Here is a 22,668-nt window from a genome sequence, read left to right on the forward strand (position 1 = left end):
TAACAAACTACAGAACCCAGGATTCTTTTTGGGGTGGTGTGCTCTGAATGTGCTTTAAAAATCTGATGTGTACTAGAGTTTGACTAAGTGAGACCACTGGCCTATTTAGCTCAATGCGGTCTGTACCTTCTTTCTCCACTTGCTGCACATCATCCCTGGCCATCAACAAGAGTCGTGGTCTAAAACATCCAGACGGTACAAGGTTGGGCAAATGCTGGTCTACACTGACTAGGCATTTTTCCACCTGGGGATGCCAAGGATCAAACCTGAGTTCCTTCTGTGTGTAGCTGTTGAGCCACAGCCCCTCCACCCACTGAGGGCAACCCCAATGACACCTGCAGACCACATTTCAACTGGAAGAGCAACAGGCCCAGGACTCACTTCCAGTATTGTTCGCTGGGAGCCTGGGTGTTCGCAAACACCTTGGTGCCATTGATGCAGGTGTAGTTGTTTTTCTCAACCCAAGAGTAATTCGCGTTGATAGTCTCATCGTTTAATGTAATGTTGCAGTCTAACACTGAAAGACAAAAAAAGTGTTGCTCAGCAGTTCTGCAGAAGGAACGGGGTACAACAAGTATGTGAAGCAACAGCAGCAAAAACATTTTTAACCCCCAGTGTGATTTTGACCTCTGACCATTTCTTATGAGCAGAATGCCCATCGCAATGACACAAAGGGTGTGTGCCGGTACGGAACAAGCAAGGATGGGGACCTTGATGTTGATGGATGTTGTTGTGGTTGTTGGCATTGTCACATTTATTAATCACTTCCCAAACCACTGTCAGAGTGATTTATACATATGACAAAAACAGTTAGAAACAGAAAAACAGCAAATACCTTTAGAGCAAAACTAAAACCGTAACCAGTGAACACTTACGGTAAAGAGCCATTTTATCTAACTGGGAAAGCCTGTTGGAGCAAAACTGTCTCCAATGGTTTCTACAAGGTGCAGGTGATGGTCGTCTGTTGTATATCAACAAGAATGCTATTCCACAGACAGGGGCAACACACTAAAAGCCTTGCTCCAGGTTACTGCAAAGCAGGCTTTCTGAGATCTTTGGAACTTGCAGGAGAAACTCTTCTGCAGAGCACAGTGAATGTATAAGAGATAAAGCAGGTCTTCCAGGTAATTTGGTGCTGAGCAGTGTAGGAACCTATACTCTCTGCTGTATTATGAATCCCCATCATCCCTGACCACTGGCCATGCTGGCTGCTAATACTGAGAGCTGGAGGCCAGGAACACCTGGAGGAACCAGGCCAGGGAAGATTGGCCTACAGAAAATGATGGGGGGCCTGATAGCCACCAATTAACACCCCAATTGCATTGGTTCTTTTTATGTGGTGCTTTGTCAGTTTGCATCAGCACTTGCACACATAGGTTAAAACACTGTAGAAAACAGGCCATCTCAATGTGACTGCACATCCAGGTGTATTAAGAGTCTTGGTGTGGTGTTTTACCACTATGCATGGATGCCTATACCTATCAGTAGATCACCCTGAAAAATGAACTGAACATAAGAAGCCTCCTTAGACTGAGTCAGACCATAGGCCCATCTAACTCATATTGTCTACACTGACTATCCAGGGCTTTGTACAGGAAGTCTTTCCTGGCCCAGCCTGGAGATCCTGGGCTACTCTACCATTGCACTACAGAGCTTCCTTGCATTGCAATCATACATATGACCACATCAAGTTTGCTCTTTTGCAGTGTTTTATCAGTCCACATTCCATACTGGTAACATGGAGGTTCAAATGAACAGAAGTTGTTGAGCATGGAAGCAAACTCTGTACAGTGGTGCCTCGCAAGACGAAATTAATCCGTTCCGCGAGTCTCTTCATCTAGCGGTTTTTTCGTCTTGAGAAGCAAGCCCATTGATGGATTAGCGGATTAGCGCTATTAGCGGTTTAGCGGCTATTAAAGGCTTAGTGGCTATTAAAGGCTTAGCGGCTTAGCGGCTAAAAGGCTATTAGCGGCTTAGCGGCTTAGAAAAGGGGGGGGGAGTGAAAAAAAAATTGGAACACTTGCAAGACGTTTTCATCTTGCAAAGCAAGCCCATAGGGAAAATCGTCTTGCGAAGCAGCTCAAAAATGGAAAACCCTTTCGTCTAGCGGGTTTTCCGTCTTGCGAGGCATTCGCCTTGCGGGGCACCACTGTATTTCCCCAGAGAAGTAGATGCAGGCGGGGGGGGGGAGGTAGAGTAGTAACTGTTGGGGGGGGCACCGGTGCTTAGCGGACCTCCCGTCTCCAGTTTTGCTGCAGCTTACCCAAAAGAAGGAGGAGTGGTGAGGTCAGCATAGTACAAATGCATTGGTAGGAGTGCCAGATTGGTTCTGCCAGTGTGTTTGCACTGTGCCAGCCTCATCCCAGGTAAGAGCCACTTGCCCCACCCTGGCAACCACTACAGACTTAGAGGACACCATTAGCAGTAGGGTCCCAGCTTGCTTTCTGCCCATGGTGACTTGGCCACAGAAAACCAAACTCGCTTCTAACCGCATAGTGCCACGTATGCATGTCCACACGCTTCATTTGCAGAGTCCATCTCTGTTTCTTGGTCACACACTGATGTGTGATGGACTGTTGCAACATTGCTCTTATATACTGAGGCACCATTTGGGAGGGGTAAAGAAAAATGATGCACTAATCCAGACTCCAAATAAGCCATCATTCAGCAACAGCAAGAGACCACGGCATCAGTTTACTGTAAATAAGTTGCAACACAATCAAGGATTATTGAATGAGCTTGAAAGAACATTCTTGCTGCTATGGAAGTCTTACCTAGCCTCGTCTTGCTGCAATTTGCATTGGCCCACTCAGGATTGCAATCTGCCCAAGGGAGGACGCTTTGGAAGGAGGCAAACAAGTAGTAGAGGCTGTAGCCAATGATGACATTGTAATAGATGGTCACAAACGTTGAAATGATCACCATTGTGACTCCGACTCCTAAAGGGATAGAGAGGAGACACCGTGATAAGAGCAGGAAGAGCATTTCTAATGGCCATGATGTTCGTTCCCTCAAAATTATTTAACAGACTCACTGGATTGGAGAATAAGGCTTGTGGGGAGCCGTCCCTATCTCATCCCTCCTGCCCAAACTGTCCTCCAAACTTTCTAGTTGAAAACGGCATTCCACATGGGTTAAAGCACTTTCTAGAGCAGAGATGGGCAACACTGAGCCTAAGGGAAGCATCCCTTTCCAGGGGCCACATACTAGATGCAAAAGTGGACAGAGCAACAAATGTTAATTTTACCTCTGTACAGTACCCTGGCTTCTACACCTATGCAAGAGGCATGATAAGAGTTTAAGGGCACATTTCCAACCAGGCAAAAGCAGTCAAGGAGGATACAAATCAGATGTGTTGTTGAGTTTATGAATGGTCCCCAGGGATCACGCCTCCTACCTCTTAACATTTTTCATCCAAGGGGTGGTGAATATCCCGTATGCTATTATTGTAGCACAGTTTTGACCACCAACCATGCAATTTTGCTTCCTCTGCTGCTTTCCCAATAAGCCACAAGCAAGGAAGATGCAAAAGACGGAGTGGATGGAAACTGATTGACTCAAGTTCTAGATCAAATTCTTTTGGGGGTAAATATTGTGGGATGTAATCCATGAGAGGCAGTCAAGTACAACATTCCTTGAAAAGCTAGAGAAGACGTGTGAGGGAGTGTTTGGTTCAGCCAGTCGAAACTTCCCGTTCCTCCTGGCTAGAGCATCCTTCTTTTTGCATGTGATAGAAGGTGGGCGTGATGTAACCTGTCCAGGTATCAAAAGGACGAGTCACGCAGCACACCTCTCTCTTTTTCACTTCTTTCTTCATTTGACCAGCTTCTAGCTAGGACTGCTCTGTTAGCTCTCAGCTAGCAGAACACTGGGATTACTCCCCCATATGGGGTAGATCCACATGTACATATTTGTAACTAAGTCTGCCTTCAGGGATTCAACTCTGAACTGATGTAAGTAAACTTCTTTTATTGACTTCTTTATTCTTTGAAGAGGGATTCAAGGGAACTTACCAGGAATGTACAATTGAGACAGACTGTGCATTTTTAACATACAATGTCTATGGGTCTCCCTCCACTGTTGGAGGCTGTGTGCCTCTGAATACCAGTTGCTGAGAATCACAATTGGGGAGAACGCTGTTGCACCCACATTGGGGCATCTGGCTGGCCACTGTGAGAACAGGATGTTTGTTGGGTTAGATGGGCCTTTGGCCTGATCCAGCATGGCTCTTCCTATATTCATATGTTCAAGGCTGTTGTGCTGATATATAAACCCCTGAACAACTTGGGTCTAGGGCACCTTAAGGACTGCCTGTGGTCCAATCCCTGAGATCACCTGGAGGAGTGCTGTTTGTTGCCCCTCACGTTGCAATGGCCCAAATGGCTTCATCCGTAAGTCAGGCGTTTAGTGTCACCAGCCCCATTCTGTGGGGCACTCTTCCAGCAGGGATCCAGCAAGCACCTTCACTTCTCAGGCATCTCATAGAGGTGTTATCTTGATGGCAGGCCTATGCAGTTGCTTAAAACTCACACAAATTGTCTGTTCTGTGCTGCTTAAAAAAATGTTTGTATGTTGCTCTGCACCACCCTGATATATTATGAGAGGGTGGTAGATTAAAATACATTCCAAAATAAAATAATGAGCACAAACCACCCTCGATTTTGCATTAGAGAGCTACAAACAGAAACCTTCCCAGGAAGTGTTGTGTATGTGTGTGAGTGTGTAGATGTTTCATAGCAGCCCAGTGGAAACCAATGTGGAAAGGGTAACAATGCCTACCTTGTAAAAGGGGTAAAATCCTCCAAACCGAAATGGGTCCCAAGCTGGCAAACTGCCCAAGCGAGCATTCCAGGAAGAACAAAGGCAGCCCAGCCAGAGCCAGCATGATGGTATAAGGTATCAAGAAGGCCCCTGCCAAGAAGACAACAAAAGGAAAGAATGTGAGCATTGGACCAGCCAACCTTCCAAGACGTGTGTATATACAAAGGCAACAAAATGTTACGCACCACAAACATACTGGGGAATAGGCAGATTAGCAGCCTGCTGATGGTGTGGGCACAGAGAATCATAATCGCTCCACCCCCACCCCGGAAAAAAGCACCCTTAAACAGGCATTTGGCATTTGGATGAATTCTGTTGTTAAAGTATTACCCCCAACTTCTGCGTTAATCTAAACCGGGCTTCTAGAAATCTGGTGTTTGGGGCTCCCACTCCCAAAAGCCTTGCTGACTGGGACTGGTGGGCATTGCTCGAAGCACTGCACCTTTTATGCCAACCACACTTGGCACAATGTAAGTTATTTCTAGCCTGCAGCATTCATGCTGTTTGTGTCTCAAGGGCTGGATGAGGAGTGGGAAGAAATGCCTTTCATGGAAATTTACTTGGCTGGTCGCCTAAAAGCACTTTCAACACACTCTAGGTAAGCAGCTCTTTGCCAGCATGCATTATAAGACAGGCAACTTCAACAAACGCTCCACTAAGGTGCTTCTCCACTTTCTCCTCCTAGGGTGGCCTTGCCACTGACACAGGAAGCACAAACAGAAAGCCTACCTCCTCCATCCTTATAGGTGAGGTATGGAAAGCGCCAGACATTCCCCAAGCCAACGGCATAGCCAACCATAGAGAGGAGGTAGTCTGATTTGCGCGACCAGTTTCCTCGTTCACTCTCTTCATCTTTTTCGGTAATTTTCTCAGTAGACAAAGTGAAATCCTTTAAGAAGGAAGAGAGAAAGTCATTCATGCATTTATATCAAAACCTTTGCATCCCACCATTCTGTCCATGAATGAACATTGGCGAGAGAGGGAGAGAGACAGATGATACAAAAGAATGCATGCCAATTATTATATTAGTTTATTATATTATTATATACTCAGAGTAGACCCACTGAAATTAATGAATATGCCCATCTTAGGTCCATCCATTTCTATAAGTCTACTCTGAGTAAAACTTAGTTGGATACAGCCCAATACTTAATATTTATTAATTTATATTAATTAGTTTACATTAATTTACATACACGACAAGGCCCAAGTAGACCCATTTTGTTATATAACGACAGTTATAATGCTCACCAGTCATGGCGACTATGTTCTGCCTCCATTACAAGAGGCATAATGCTTCTGAACACCAGTTTCTAGGAATCTCAGGGGAGAAAGTGCTCTTGCAGACCCTCCAAGTGCCCCTATTTTCCAGGGATGGTCCCAGATTGACAGAAGCCATCCCAATTTCTTATTTGATCCCAGAATGTCTTAAGACGTCCCTGTTTTCGCCAGAGAAATGCTGGAAAGTATGGAGTTATGTGACCCCCTGAGCCAAGGAGATAAGTATACAGTGGTACCTCGGGTTACATATGCTTCAAGTTACATACGCTTCAGGTTACAGACTCTTCTAAGCCAGAAATACTACCTTGGGTTAAGAAGTTTGCTTCAGGATGAGAACAGAAATCGTGCAGCAGCAGCAGGAGACCCCCATTAGCTAAAGTGGTGCTTCAGGTTAAGAACAGTTTCAGGTTAAGAACTGGCCTCCGGAATGAATTAAGTACTTAACCCGAGGTACCATTGTACAACCTTTAGAAGACCTCTAAAGGCAGCCCTATATAGGAAAGTTTTTTTAATGTTTAGTTATCTTTTAAATATGTTGGAAGCTGCCCAGAGTGGGCAGCAAATTGCAAAATTATTATTATTATTATTATTATTATTATTATTATTATTATTAGATAGGACACCCCTGTTTTCATTGGAGGGTTTGTTGTTGTGCTCATATCCTTCTTGGGGCCTACCCTTGGGGGCATCTGGCCGGCCCCTGTGAGAACAGGGTGCTGGACCAGAAGGGCCGATCCCGCAGGCTCCCATGATGTGCCTGTGTTCTTGGCAGTTTACAAAATAAAAAAGCCAAGTTACACCAACATTAAACTATAAACACCCATGACTGAAATGCACAATAAAAGAAAGCCACTTATAACAATGCAGCAATTAAAGGCAGGAGACTCAGGAAAGGCACCTGAGCCAAGGACAAGGTTAATAACGCCGCCCCCCCCCATGGTTCACCAATCAAAGGCCAGAGATGGAAGAGATGAGCCTGAATGCCAGGGGGCTGCTGGCGGGGGGGGGGGGAGTTGCTCTTGCACTCATGTGCTGCTTTTGCTTCCCAGAGGCGGAAAGGGGAGCAGGGCCACTGTGCCTTAGACCTGATCTAGCAGCCAGGTACTTCCTGTATTTCTCCACCACCAGGGCAGAATCAACAGCAGCATCAGTGAAGCAGAAAAGCATTTCACATAACTCAATTTTTCTGTGGATATCCAGGTCAGAGCATGTCCTGGGCTGCAACTGAAATGACTGCTGTTGCTTTAGAATCAGCTGAGAAAAAGGCAGAGAATCTTTAGTTCTACATGCAGAGCATGGATTCCTCCAAGGCAGGAGTGCCATCTTGGCCCTGCGACTGTGGGTGCCCGGGGCTGTGGTGGGTACCACGCAGCTTGCCTGGTCCTGGCGCTGAAATTTGTGGGTGCCCAGCCCATTCATGGGAATTTTGTAGGCGCTGCTCAGGCACCCAGGGCCCCAGGCACCTAGGCCCCAAGGCATCTTAGGAGCTGTAATTTGCCCGCAGCAGAGCAGCAATCCCCACCACCCTTAACTACACTTCCCAGAATCCTTTTTTGGGGGGGAGGGGGGGAGAGTTGTGTGTTTCAAGTATGCTTTAATTATACGGCAAAGTCAAAATAAATTTGTCAGCCACCTTTAGATCTCATGGCAGTTCGCGGCATAAAAATACCAATGCTTCCCTCACCTGCACCTGCCACTTTAGTTCTGATACTTTTTTTTAACACACACACACACCCAGGATCAATCCTCATGGGCATGGCCGGGGGGGGGGGCAGGGGGGTAGTTGCCCCCCAGATCAAGTAAAACAGCAGAAATACTTAACTAACTGAGCAGTCACCGCCCATCAAAATCCCTCACTATGCGCACGTTAACCCTTTTACCTCTTGGCCATTTCTGCTCCATCAGAGGTTCCCAAGGGGGGGAGCAACAAAGGTGAGCTCTTCTGTTCAACCTTGTGGAAGCCTTTGGGCTGCCAGAACCCTGCTAATCTTCAGTCATGGAAGCCTTTGCTCCCCCTTTCGCTTCTGACTCCGTTTCCCCTACCCCTGGTCTCACCCTGGGGTAGAATGCTATTCGTTCGTTCGTCTGTATCTATATCGATATACTTAGCGATAAGACTGTAATGAGAGCCTCGAACTACAGCAGTTCAGAGACTTGTTCCCTTGTTCTGGATCTTGATAAGACGCAGTTAATCACTAAAACCAGGGGCGAAACCAGGCTTTATTTCACCCGGGTCAAAGACCCAGTTTGGCACCCCAAGCCCACGTGCAACCCCCCCCAAAACCCCCCACACAGGCAGGGCGCCTCAATGGCGCCCCTCTGGAGGAGTCACAAGGCAAAAAACCTGGCTAGCCCCGCCCCCCAGCTAAGGCACTGACTAAAACCATCTATTTATGCCAGTGACTTACCAAGCAGGACTTTTAAATTATTGTAGCAAAAAGCAGAGCAAGTGATGAAGGCACAAGCCCAAACCCTTTGCTGTAAGAATTGAGCATTTCTGATTTGCAAGCTATTGTTCGTCGTATATCTGTGTCTATATATCCCAAAGTATCTATATATCCAAAAGCAAATCAGGAGCAGATAAAAAAAACTACCATAGTTAAGCTAACCAGGGGTGCCAACTTGAATAAAATATGGAGCGGGAGCCCCGCCCTGCATAATCGATCACATTACACGGGGCACACACACCATTTGAATGGCAATGCCCATCAATGGGGGAAGCAGTCCTCTCAAATATTTTATGGGGGGACGGACGGACGGAATCAAAGGTACCTTGGCCTCTCGGAGTTGGCTCCAATGAAACTACCCATCACTAACTTGCTCTAAATGTAGAATCCTTCATACTACAGGAAGCGGCCCCCTCTTTGCAACTTGAATGAGCGACCCATTGAACTGAGGGGGCTTTGATGCACAGGGGGTGCAAAGGTGCATGGGCAACGGGGCACACAAAACTTCCCTCTTGCGCTCTGAAAAAGGCTACAGGCAAAGAGGAGGAGGAGGAGAATAGGCAGAAGTTACCTGCCGCAAGGAGCTTACAATCTAAACCTCTACCACATATGATGGAGGAGCCCCTAGGAGCTTCCACCCACCCCGGCTTGCTGCCCCATGTTATTTAGCGGGGAGGCGGACTTTTCAGTCGAGGCACCACAGTTTGTTTGCGGGGCATCCTGGTTATTCCGAGCAGCCTCCTCCCGTCCCTCCTTGCGCGTCCGGCCGGACGCCGGTGACGCCTGTTCGGCTGCATCTTGCCCATCGCTGTGCGGACTCACCTCCTTGTTACCGCACCGCAGGAAAGACGGCAAGCTGAGCCACCCCATTGCTGTCTGTGCTCGAAGCCCGGAGTCTTTCGCAGACTGCTACCTCCTGCCCTCCCGTCCAGGTAGCTTTTATGGGGCGAGGCGGGCCGGGCCCGCCCTAGCTGCTCTCCTCCTCCACCTCTCCGGGAGGGACCTTACAGGTGGAACCGGGATAAGGGCAGGCCCCTCCCCCCCGTCATGTCCCGTCCCGTTTGGGCATAGCACGTGGGGAGGAGGCCACGGAGCAGCGTAGCCATCACCCGCCTCCACTTCTCCATTCAGGCAATTTCTCCCCCCGCCCCAAATCGGAGCCTACCCCGGTCTCAGGAGGACAGGTAGCCGTTCAAACGTTCCTCTGTCGCTTCCCTTTTCTTCAATGGATTCACGTCTAAGTTCACTTCCCCTTGTCTCTGCCGCTCAGGCGTCCCATACTTCTTTCCTTCCCCCCTTTCCCCCCTTTGCTCATCTGCGGACCAGCCGCCCTTCCCGCTTGCCCCCTCTCTAGCAAGGCTTCCCTTACCCGCTTCAAAATTTTAAAATGAATTTTTCACCACGGCGGCGAGAGCTTCCTTACCCTAGCCTGGTCCACACGTGACCTTGAACAGGAGTCCAAGCTGCCTCGGTTATTTATTTACTTCTTACATTTATGTCCCACATATTGGTCCCCAAGGAGATCAAGGTGGCCTGCATCCTTCTCCCCTTTCTCATTTAAGCCCAGCAACAACCCAGTGAGATCGGTTAGACTGAGAGGCAGGGACTGGCCCCCAGGTCACCCATCAGGAGCTTCACTGCTGCGCAGGCTTCAAACATGGTCTTTCCCGTGTCCTAGTCCCAGAGACTCTAACCCAGAACAGCCCAACTTTTCAAACCAAGTGGGCCGAAAAAGTACTTTGACACAGAACCCGTAGGTTGGACACTGCCCTGTTGTGTGGGGGTGGGGGTGAAGGCTGCCAAAATTTGACACCCCCCCCCAGTGTGCTGCCTTGTAACACCATACAATCAACTAATAATCTACTCCTGTATAAGATAAGTGTGCGCACTAAAGTACATAGATGGTACCCTTGCTGAATAGCGCACATTAAGAACCATAGGCGTGCGCAGCTCAGTCGGTTTGTGTACACAGATTGTGCACTCATTTGGATCTGATGGTTGGTCCATCGAGCCCAGTATCCTTACTGGCAGAGGCTTTCTCTCTCTCTCTCTGCCTGGAGATGCCTTTGGGGGTTGAGCCTGAGACCTTCTGCATTCAAGGCAGATGCTCTGCCACGGAGCTACAGCTCTTCTTCTAAGAACAAAACAAGGTACTAGTCCTCATAGTTTTTTTATTAAGGGTGGATTTGATAAGAACATAGAAAACTGCCTGGTACAGAATGAGATCATTTTGGGTACAACCAGCTCAGTATTGCCTGCACTGACCAGCAGTGGCTCTCCATGGTTTCAGGCGGGCGACATTCTCATCCCAACCTGCAGAGGCCATCAGATGGAACCTGGGCTCCACCTGCAAAGTGGGTGCTCTGCCACTGAGTCAGAGCCTGCCGAAGGCAAGAGCAGAGGGCATAGAGCTCCTCCATTTAGAAGGCCAGAAAGATAAAATCTGTGCCTGATTCCAGGAAGGAAAAGTAGGCAGCAAGATGCTAAAGATCCATCTGTCCACTGAGCCTTCTTTTCAATCCATCATCAACTGCCTCTTTAGGACTGTTTTGGCATCTATTCCTCCATCTATTCCTCCCTTTCAGTCCAATTATCCACCATTCCATTCATTTTTGCCTGGCTCTTTATCACGGACTGCTGTGTGTGTATGAGAATCAAGGGGGGGGGGAGAGGGGGAGGGAGAGAAATGTCTCTGCTAACTTTTCAGAATCACAGTCTCTCTCACTTTCTCCCCTCTCAGCCTCTATCCACACATTTCATTTTATTTGGAGCAATAACATTCATACATTTTGCAAAGTACGCTTTTCAGCTCCATCTTTTTTTAAAAAAGGAAACCATAGGAGCCAACTCCTAGGGGGCCCGGGGGCTTTGGCCCCCAAGATAAAATATTTGAGGGGGCCAGGCCCCTGCAAAATTGATGGGCATTGCCATTCAAATGGTCTTGTGTGTGCTGTGTCATGTGATTGATTATGTGGGGCGGAGCCCACCTGCGCCCCCATAATATTTTATTCAAGTTGGCACTCCTAAAGGGAAGCACACAAGGTCTGTGTTTCCTTGCTTTTCGAGTCGACTCCCACAGTATAGCTTTGCAAACAGTGCAAAGCAGGACAGCACTTGCGTCTGAGGGACAAGCAAAGCTAAGCTAGGAAAAAAATGAGATTGCATTGCTTGGATAAGATGTTTGCAGTCTAGGGAGCAAGTAGTGGACAGGAGGACAAAAGAGTTTTAGCTCCCCCACCCACAGCCAAATCCAGCTGAACAGAGCCTCTCCTACGGAAGGGCTTTAAGAAGACCAGAAACAGTTGGAAGGGGAGGAGTTTGGCGGCAGGGATTCTTTTAATTTTATTGCTTCTTTTTGCATGGCTTTTTATGTATTTTGGTATTTTATGTATTGCAATTCTGCTGCTATTTTTATTGATTATAATTTAAGTAATGGTTTATTGTAATTGTTGAGAGCAAATTTCCAATCGTTATTTGTTGATACTTGAGTGTTGATTTTGTTGTGTACTATAATAATAATCATAATTATTTGTACCCCGCTTCTCTGACTGGGTTGTCCCAGCCACTACATTCTAATGGATTATTGAATACTACATTATTTGATATGTTGTTTATTTGAAGTCATATTTTTGGTATGACTTGTATTGGATTAGATGGTTGTAAGATGTGTGATATTTGTTGGTTATTTCCTTGTTTCTTCTGTCTGTAAACTGCCTTGTTGTGTAGCAATACAGAAAAGCGGTATGCAAATTATAAATGAAATGAAAATGAAATGAAGGTTGTTAGAGTAGGACCTGGGAGACCAGGGTTCAAAGGTGCCTCTCATCCTAGCCTCCCTCACAGGGTTGTTGTGAGGATAAAATGCGGAGAGGGAGAACCATGAGCTCCACCTTGAGCTCCTTGGAGGAAAGGCAATATAGAAACGGGATAAATAAAATAAAATAAATATTGGGAATGTGAGAGGTTTTGCCATGGTTTGAAGAACACATAAATCCGGTGGGGGGGGGGAGGGGTTTAAGTAGAAAGGGTAAGGCAAGTGAAGGATAGCTGCCAGTTCAACATTTCTTCACGCTTCTTCTTTCATTCTTTGTAGATCCAGAACTTTGCTTCACAGTCAGCTGAGAGAAAGGGTGACTTCAAAGAGGAAAATCCAGAATTGCCCCATCACTTTTCCTGCACCCACACAGTTGCTGTGCAATGCAGAATTTCATTCACTCTGAACTAACAACTCTCCAAGGTGTCTTGCAATGTATCTGGAAAAACCAAAGTCACCATCACAAACAGCAGCTGGAGCAATATACCAAGGTAGGTAGGTTGACTCATAAGGAGGTAGAAACCAAAAACTGAAGACCATTAGAGCAACCAGAATGGCACAAAAGAGTGTGCAAGCTTTTGAGTTACCAGGAAAAGTGGGTAAACAAAGCAACCGGGATCTTTTGTGGGCGGGAGTGAGGGGTGGAGATGAAGCTGTGAGTTTGCAACAGGGAAGAGACTTACGATGGAATGTGGGAGGAGATAGTAGACATTAGAATGAGGTGCACCTGTGTGTGGTGAGGTTTCAGGGTGCACAAAGGGCTGCTGAGAAATAAGAAGGAAAAGGGGAGGGGTCATAGGTCAGCAGCAGAGCACCTGCTTTGCATGCAGAAGAATATGCCAGGTTCAGTCTCCAATGGCATCTTCCCGTAGGGCTGGGAGAGATCCCTGCCTGAAACCCTGGAGAGCTGCTGCCAGTCAGTGTACGATACTACTGATGGACAGCTTCCTGTGTTCCTAACGTACAGTGACCGACTCCCCATCTGTGGGAATTCAAAAGAAGAAAATTACCTTGATCCATTGCCACCCTTAGGAACAACACAGGTGTCTTGGAACAGGTGGGAAACAGGAGTGAAGAGGAACAAGGCAGTAGTTATGTCAAGCAGGTACAGGCTAATTTTAGGTGCTTGAGATTGCTTTATTCCTCTTACCTCCTGCTCCACTTTCCCTTGTGTTGTGTTTGCTTAGATTATTGGCCTGTGGAGAAGGGACTGTCTTGTTTTGTATGTAACCTCGTTTGGGAACAACCCCCCGCCCAATGGTATAAAATCCTTTTTCCAGTTTAGAATTTTGCATCCGAATTGCTTAATTTAAAAATAAATAAATTCTAAAGTCGCATAAAAAGTTAGAATCTGGAATCCATTTTGGGGCACTATCTTTATTAGGCCACCAAAATGTCACAAAGTATAGGTCCGGATATTATTAGTATTGTTGAGATCTGGAAATGGCCTATGTCTCCAGATTTAAGGACTTAATAAGAGCATTGCTAGATCAGCAAACGTTAAGCACGTTGGTGTTCATCATCATCATCACAGTCATCATTTTATTATTTATATCCCACTCATCTCACTTGGTTGCCCCAGCCACTCTGGGAGGCTTCTAACAGATATTAAAACATCATACATTAAGAGATTCCCTATACAGATCAGACCAAAATACTTCTTTCCTGCACTTACAGTATCCTTTTCAGAGTGTGGTGACCAAATGTGGCAGCACCATAGATAGGTATTGCAGTACCGACAGTTTCAACACACAGTACACAAATGTCCCCATTTAGAAGTCAAGAATAAATCTTTTGATTGCCTCAATAGCTATCAGGGACGCAAACTTGGGTCTCAGCTTATAGGTGCCCAGCATATGTGACATAACATCATGATGTGACATCGTGATGTGATGTTATGATGTCACACACCCCGTGACCTCAGAACCTGACTTCCAGTGCCACCGGAAGCCAGGTTCCAAGGTCTCACAAGGCCTTTGATAGCATCTCCAAGGTCTTGCTAGATGCTTTGTGAGGCCCCCAGGGCTCCCTATAGTTGGTACCCCTGATACCTATGTTCTTCCACTGTAGAAGGAAGCATGCCTCCAAATATCAGTAGCTGAGGTCAAAGATGTGAGGTGAGGATAAATTCAATCCAGTTCAGATTTTAAGACATCCTTCAGAATTTGCAGCTCTCCAAATTTTGCATCGTGGTTTTCCAACCTACCAAATGACTACAAGAATCCAAATATTTGGGGAAGTTGTGCATAAAAACAAATATATTAGTGAAAACAGCATACAAAAAATGTAATATATTAAAGAGAAATTGCCTGCATGCATGTGTGAATGAGTCAAAACTGCATACAAAGATGTGTTTCTTAGGAGAAATTTGCACAAAAATGCTGAAGAATTTTCATGAGGGTTTTTTTGAAGGAAAAAAAATGGAAAAATCACAGATTGCTGCAGCAACATGGAAAACTGAATTTAAGATTAGAAAAATGAGAAAACAGAGAGAACCTTCTCCCACTAGCTGGGAATTGCAGGTGTTTGGGTGCTGATGTGCTCATATCTTGCTCCCAGGCTTCCCATTGGAGTACCTGGTTGGCCACTATGAAAAGGGGATGCTAGACTTGATGGGTTACTGGCCAGATCCAACTGTCAGGCCCTTCTTGTGTTTTTATGCTTTCTGGTTCAGCTACATTTGTGCCTAACTGGCCAGTATACCTTGAAAAATGATAATGTGGGGCTGGGAGAGGGGGCAGAAAATAGCAAAAAACACCAGGGCCATTGAAAATGTTGTTTCCTTCTCAATGGCCTTTGGAATCCCTTCCATTTATGAATGCATTAACCAGGGTGAAGGGTTGCTTATTAGTCTTCTCTAGGGAATATCCCCAAACAGCCAAGCAGTTTCCCCCCTTCAAATGGCCAGTTTTGAATACATTGGCACGGTTTGGGATTCTGCGCCCATGTCCTACAAGGTTTCTATATGCCACAAAGCCAGATGGGCATGCCTGTTTCCAAAGGGGACGATGAGAGTGCCTGGGATAGGATGGCCTACTGCGCAGTGCACTGCAGAACATAGAATAAATGTCTGCAAAATGCTTGCTCTGCTGAGTGACCAGGAGAAAGGGTCCTTCCTTCAAAACAAACTCGGAGCAGGATGTTGAGTGTGGAACAGCATTCCTGTTGAGATTTAATAGGTACCTGCTACCTGCACTTCCCAGGTACAATTGGAATACTTTTTTTTTGTTGTTGTTCCAATGGGCTTTCTCAGATGGATAAATGGCTTTTAGTATTTTGTATGGTTTTAGTTCTGTTCTACATGTATTCGGTTGGGGATTTGCTGTGTTTTTAATAGTTTTTATTGTACATTGCCTTGAGACAATTGCATAGAAGATTAATGAATACATGCTAATGATATTAATTATCCCCACCATCTGTCCCCTGAATGGCTGCTAGAGGCCACTCAACACACCCTCATTCAATGCATTCCACTCACCATTCAGGAACATTTATCTATGTTCATCTGGCAATCCAGAATCTCAACCCTTTCTGATGTATTTCCATGACCATTTGGAAGGGCCATGGAAATACATTAAAAGGGTTGAGATTCTTTTTGTTCTGGCCATTTGAAGACGGTCCCTAAGAATCACCAAGGACACTGGGCCAATCACCACCCTGATGGTGGGAAAGTTGGGGCCTGGCATTCCTTTGGCTATTCAGAAGGAACCAATGTATTCCATTTGCTACTCCCTGTTATTGGCTTGAATATCTCCCCAAGGGAAAAGCAAAGGCATTTGGAGCTTTGGAGAAGGGTGGATGGGTTATAAAAACCATGCGTGGTGCAGAGAAAGCAGGCAGGGATCATTTTTCACCACCTGCCTCTTATGCCACTAGAACTCAGGGGCCACCCAATGAAACCAGCCTGCAAGAGGCAGAGAGCAAAGCGAAAGGGGGCACAATTAGCTAGTGGAATTTGTAGGTGCACAAAAGTGGTTTAAAGAGGGCTTGAAGGAGGGGATCATTATTCTGTTGTGGTTGTTACAACCTTAGGTCTGATCCAGCAGGACTCTCCAAATTTTCTTACTAAATCGCCTCCTTTCAAAAGCACAAGAAAAGGAAAACCTTCTGCAGAAAGCACCTTGATTCATGACAATTTTGGGCTTTGAATGCTTTGGGGGGAGCACTCAAGGCACCATGCCACACCTGGTTTGGGGCTAATCTAGACGCTGTATTAGCCATATACCGGTATGTATATAAGCCACCCTTTTTTTAGATGATCTCCACCACATTTTTGGAATGACGCAGCCTTGGCTGGGGCTCATGGGAGCTGTAGTCTAAAACATACGAAGGGCACTAGGCTTGCAAGGGCTGCTATAATACAGTTTTCAAGTCCATTTATTGTAAAATGAGAAGTAATGGAAATTAAAACTAAAACTAATAACCTGTGCAGCATAAATCAGCCAGAATAAATTTTAAGAGACAGATTAAATTGGTATACAACTGTATAACAAAATATATTTACATTTACATAAGGGAACCCTGCTGGGCCAGACCAAAGCCCAAACTAGGTCAGAATCCAGTTTCTTGCAAGTTGATGCACCTGGAAGAGACCATAGATCAGTAGCAGAGCATCTGTCTTGCATGTTAAGGCCCCAGGTGTGACCCCTGGCATCTAGGTTGGGCTGGGAATGTCCCCTGCCTGAAACCCTGGAAAGCTGCTTCCAGTCAATGTAGACAAGTACTGAGTGCGATGGATCATTGGTTGACTCAGCACATGCAATTTCCTTTGTTCCAATGGGATGCCCACAAGAGGGACTTAAGAGAACAACGAGCCCTCACTGTCATATGTCCACAGCATTTGGTAAGCAGATGTAGACTGCTTCTGAAAACAGAGGTTCCATCATAACTCCTAGCTGCTCATTCATCGATCCAAAATTAAACGTAGCAATGGTTTTTCACTGTCAAACAAACAACAACAACGACTTCATAAGCAGAACAGAAAGCAGCAAATGTCTGGGGGGAGGATGCAATTAAGGCTGGTTTTTAACTAGGCACCAAAAGCTACACAGCAAAGTAGCCAAGGCAGGCATGACTTGGGAGATAGGGTTGTAATCACAATAAAAGACCTGCTTCTTGAGTCACCTGCTCAGTTTCCCACAGGTGTTTGAGATTCATGCCCTCCTGCCCAGAAGTGCACAAGGCTATCATTTGCCAATAATAACAAAAGTGTTTTCTGAAGACTGGCCCTAAAAAGAAACCAATTTGCTCCAAGCTATCATTATTACAGTGGTACCTCGGGTTACATACGCTTCAGGTTGCAGACTCCGCTATCCCAGAAATAGTACCTCGGGTTAAGAACTTTGCTTCAGGATGAGAACAGAAATCGTGCTCCGGCGGTGCAGCAGCAGCGGGAGGCCCCATTAGCTAAAGTGGTGCTTCAGGTTAAGAACAGCTTCAGGTTAAGAACAGACCTCCAGAATGAATTAAGTTCTTAACCTGAGGTACCACTGTATTTCAATTTATTATTGGCCCCTCAATGTAGGGTCTCAGGATGAACCAGTTAAAACTATTTTCAAACAAGATAATAGGGCTGGCCCTTCTATGAAGAAGAAGAGGAGGAGGAGGAGTTTGGATTTGATATCCCGCCTTTCACTCCCCTTCAGGAGTCTCAAAGCGGCTAATATTCTCTTTTCCCTTCCTCCCCCACAACAAACACTCTGTGAGGTGAGTGGGGCTGAGAGACTTCAGAGAAGTGTGACTGGCCCAAGGTCACCCAGCAGCTGCAGGTGGAGGAGCGGGGAAGCGAACCCGGTTCCCCCAATTACGAGTCTACCGCTCCTTACAACTACCACCACACTGGCAAGATGAGGCAATTGCCTTGGGTGGCAGGATCCACAGGGGCAGCAAATCTGGCTTCCAAGAAATGCATCACCCAGTGCTGCTGCCACTTCCATAATGACAGTAATGGCTGTGGTGACTCAACATCCTGTTTGGAAGTCCCCCCACCCCCACCTTCTCTACAGTGGCCTCTTGACAAATAGGAGACACTACTGGTTTCCTCCCACCCCTAGGGAGGAAATGGTGGGAGCTTCCCTCTGGGGTTTCCTGGGGTCTGCACCTACAAGGTGTGATTTAAAGCAGGCCGCCACTCCACAAAGGCCTTTGATTCTCACTTCAACTGTCAGGTAAGCCTGATTTGATTCCACTGCCCTTATTCCCAGTGTAGACCTTCACTCACCCCCCTTCTTCCCTGGAGGGGGCCCACCATTTTGTACTTTGCCTCAGGTCCCAGATGTCTTGGTTCGCCACCCCCCTCCCACACACAGCAGATGGTGCTCATCCGCCTGGGAAGGGAGACCACCTAGGAGAAGGAAAACCCTGATCTTAAACCTCTACTGCCTTGCAAGATATCTTCAGGAGAAGAAAAGGCTAAGGGGTAAACCTACAGAAATCTGGAGTCCCTAAGAAGGGTTGGGTGGCGCTTTGTACGTCACCTTCCGGCAACTCCTGCAGCCAAGCTGGTGCCAAACATCTTGCTCTGCTTTCCTTTGGACCACATCAGTGAGGCTGAGAGGGAGGGGTCTTGCCATCTGGGCAGCCCAGGACCTCCAGACACACTGCCCAAGCTTGTGCCCCTGAGGGGTCACTTCAGTGCTGCTAACACAGCAGTTTGACTTCCTCCACAGAGGCATGGGGAGGAATTTCTACTGCTAAGGAGCTGCCACAGAACAATGATATTGAAACCCTACTCAGGTGGATAACAAACACCCTTAGGCTTATACAACCCCAGGCTTGGTGGAAGGTTTTTGTTATGATTTTTTTTTTAAAGAAACAAACACTCTATTGGCATCTTGCCTTAATGATTATGGAAGGCTCCTCTGAGATAATCTGTATTTACTTGGCAACACACCCTGATGCCAACCACACTGTGCAGTCACGTTCATCCCTGCTTAGCAGGATGAAAGTATATTTTGCAATGTTAATGATGTCATGCTACTGTGGTGTTTTGTTTCTTTCTTTTTAAAGGTGCAAGCACAAGGTGCCCAGAAAGCAAAGTGTCAACACTGCAAGATAAACAGAATTTAATCCTCATAGGGGGTGGGGGAAACCTGGGTGTCTGGGGGATATTTACATTATTTCCTTCTTTAAAAAAATATAACCAGTGTGTGTAACTAGGCTGGCAACTGCAAGGCTATGGTGGCTGCTGTGAGAGGGGTGGGCTTGGCCTTACAAGAAGGAGTCTGAAAGCCAGTTCAAGCAGGATTTGGAGTTATGGGGGTGAGGAGGAATCAAGCTGCTATTATTATTCACTTTCTACACAGTTGTCTCAGGCAATGTACACTAGAACCTGCCAAAAAAACCTAGTTAGAAATATAAAAAACAACAGATTTAAAACAAAAACAAAACCATACAAAGTATACAACTCACAGTGAAGACCCATTTATCCAGCTGGGAAAGACTGTTAGAACAACAGCAGCAAATGTCCTCAGTTGCTTTTGGAAACTCTGGCGGTTAGAGTCCTGGGTTGAGACCTGGGAGACCAGGATTCAAAGCCCCACTCACTGGGTGTGACCTTGGGCCAGTTGCTTTAGCTCCTTGGAGAAAAAGGTGGGATATAAATGTAAGCAAAGAGATAACAAATAAATATGTGTTTATTCAGAAGCAAGCCCCAAGGTGCTCAGTGGATGTTATCCCCAGGAATGGTTGTGTTGGGATTACAGCCTTAAATCCATGTGATTGGCAGATTAACCAGCCAATTAAGTAACAAAACGTTTAGTCGATTAACTGGGGGAGGCCAGTTCCAAGCTGCAAGTGATGCTGAAAGCGAAGGGGAAAGCTTGTTGTTTCTGTGCCATGGAGTTGTGACATTTAGGAGGGGGGAGTCCCCACCCTTCTAATAACCAAACATGAATGAGAAAAGGAAAATTCATAATTGATTCTTCTAAGAATAAGTGGCAGCTGCTGTTTATAGATCTGTAAGTTATCTTTCCTCACTTTGTAACACTTCCCCCAATATATTAGTTAAACTGTGGAACTCACACCCACAGGAAGAGTTAGGTATGGCCACCAACTTGGATGGTTTTAAAAGGGGGCTGGACAAATTCATGGAGGAGAAGGCTATTGGGGACTGCCAGTAGCCTCTAGCAGTGATGGCTGTGCTGCACTTCCACAGTCAGCCTCTGGCTACCAGTTTCTGGAAACCACAAGTGGGGAGGGTGGTCTGGTTCTCTGTTCCTGTTTCCAGGTTTCCCACGGGCCGCTGGTTGGCCACTGTGAGAACTGAAAGGTGGACTAGATTGGCACCCGTTGGCCTAATCCAGCAAGCCACCTTTGTGTTCTTACGCTTAGGAGACCTTTGTATCAGGGGTTTCAAAATAGCACTTTCTTTTCTTCACTGCACTGGAACCTTCTGCCCTCTTGCCTAGGACAAGAGACAGGTATGCCAGCCAACTTGTTTCTGTTTTCACCCAAACACTTTCAGACAGGTTCTCATCCCTCAACTTGCAAGTGGAAAATGCAAGATCCACAGAGTAAATCAACTTGTAGGGCAAGTCTGCCCACATGCCACTCATGGAAGCGAGGTGTCCCTTAACAGGAAGTCTTCCCTGAAAAGTGCTGGCAGGAGCAACGAGTGCATGCCAGGGACTTAGATGCCATTGTGGTGGAGATGAGTGACTGTCTTACAAGACCAGGCTGGGCACCCCGTCTGACATATGCGAGAGGCAGCCCTTACACAAGCAGGTTGGCCGAAGGAGAACACCCAGGTCAAACAGTATGTGTCAAGAGGTGCTGCCCAGGTGATGGAATTGCAGAGCTGAGTGACTGTCAAAGCAAGGTCAGTTCAACACAGAGAGCTCCAAGTTGCTTCCAGGCCAAATGGGTGTGCCTGGCATTCCAATTCTCGTCCAGACATAGTTTCAGGAGTTACCTTAAACAGAACAAAGGTACATGTGTATTCGGACTCTGACCAAAGATAACCCCAGTTCTGTATCACCATCAATTTTGTCAACCTGGGATTTTTTTTATTACAGTGGTACCTCGGGTTACAGACGCTTCAGGTTACAGACTCCGCTAACCCAGAAATAGTACCTCGGGTTAAGAACTCTGCTTCAGGATGAGAACAGAAATCGTGCTCTGGTGGTGCAGCGACAGCAGGAGGCCCCATTAACTAAAGTGGTACCTCAGGTTAAGAACAGTTTCAGGTTAAGAACGGACCTCCAGAACGAATTAAGTTCTTAACCCGAGGTACCACTGTACTCATATTGCATATTTCTGTGTAATTTACCGTATTTTTCGCTCTATAACACGCACCTGACCATAACACGCACGTAGTTTTTAGAGGAGGAAAATCCGTAGGCATGCCACCTGTAGGCATTTCCTCCATAACACGCACAGACATTTCCCCTTACTTTCTAGGAGGAAAAAAGTGAGTGTTATGGTGCGAAAAATACGGTATTTGGCTTCTCAGATTTAATGAAATCTATGAATATGTGTGGGTGGGAAAGACTTGGTGGTTGAGCAACTACCAGGACCATGATGCAGCACAGCAAGATCAAGCAGGGTTTTGTTGTTGTTGTTTTGTTTTTTAAACCCTTCAGGAATGGGGAATTTGTAGCTCTCCAAATGTTGCTGGGCTACAGCTGCCAGCCTCCCTGGACATTGGTCCTGCTGGTGGGGGCTGATGGGAGTTGTGGTCCAACAACACAGAGAGAGCTAACCATCCCTGTTCTAACTCTAACTCTAATGGTGAAATGTGCACCATTGGGTTGGCAAAAATGCTAAAATTGTGCTATATCAGTTACAGGCACCCCCCCCCCCCCATTCACACGCATTCAGTATGTGTGCAACTGCGCACACGTGCATAGTGCGGAACCTGGAAGTGACCTGCTGTAAACTTCACAGAAAGGGGCAGAGTGAGGGTGGACTTTTCCAGTAGTATTTCAAATATATGTGATTTCGCTTAAATGCACGGTACCTTGGAACGTAACCCCTGTGAAAATTGGAAGCTGTCTGTACTCATTTTTCCAAACTTAAATTTAGTTTGTGGATTTTTTGAAGTCCTCATGGAAATTCATCTGATTTTAGTGTGAATTTCTCCCAATATACGAATATTTGCATACAATCTTGCCTAATACGGACATCTTTGCAGAGCAGTGCTTATTATTATTATTAGCCCTCCCTTTACCACAAGGTATCAGGGGCAGTTCTTTGACTGGAAGAAGTAGAAAGTGGAGTCCCATAAGGATTGGTATGGGAGCCTGTGCTTTTTAACTTGTTCATAAATGATCTAGAGTTAGGAACAAACAGTGCGGTGGCCAAATT

The 22,668-nt window shown here is 46.3% G+C and overlaps 1 protein-coding gene and 1 long non-coding RNA gene across 6 annotated transcripts in view; one reads left to right on the top strand and one right to left on the bottom strand.

Annotated features, from left to right (window-relative positions):
• SLC6A14 (solute carrier family 6 member 14) overlaps window positions 1-22,668 on the bottom strand; it is a 54,371-nt gene that overhangs the window by 20,773 nt on the left and 10,930 nt on the right. The window contains exons 1-5 of one of the 2 annotated variants that reach the window (XM_083486426.1): window positions 9,372-9,590; window positions 5,551-5,710; window positions 4,780-4,911; window positions 2,775-2,939; window positions 382-517 (exon numbers count right to left, since the gene is read on the bottom strand). In XM_083486426.1, the coding sequence (XP_083342552.1) occupies window positions 382-517; window positions 2,775-2,939; window positions 4,780-4,911; window positions 5,551-5,710; window positions 9,372-9,419 (641 nt within the window). In that variant the 5' untranslated portion in view covers window positions 9,420-9,590. Of the gene's footprint in view, window positions 1-381; window positions 518-2,774; window positions 2,940-4,779; window positions 4,912-5,550; window positions 5,711-9,371; window positions 9,591-22,668 lie in introns of those variants that run through there. The other variant, XM_083486425.1, reaches the window with a different exon arrangement.
• The window catches only part of LOC310698881, a 42,866-nt gene continuing 29,793 nt past the window's right edge, over window positions 9,596-22,668 (top strand). For 2 of the 4 annotated variants that reach the window (XR_014521767.1, XR_014521769.1), the window contains exons 1-2: window positions 9,596-9,733; window positions 12,643-12,858. This is a non-coding gene — a long non-coding RNA (uncharacterized lncRNA). The remainder of the gene's footprint in view (window positions 9,734-12,642; window positions 12,859-22,668) is intronic. The other 2 variants (XR_014521768.1, XR_014521770.1) reach the window with 1 other exon arrangement.

Source organism: Podarcis liolepis (genome assembly GCF_965112155.1).
Source record: "Podarcis liolepis genome assembly, chromosome: Z".
In the NCBI taxonomy this organism is placed as follows: Eukaryota; Metazoa; Chordata; class Lepidosauria; order Squamata; family Lacertidae; genus Podarcis; species Podarcis liolepis.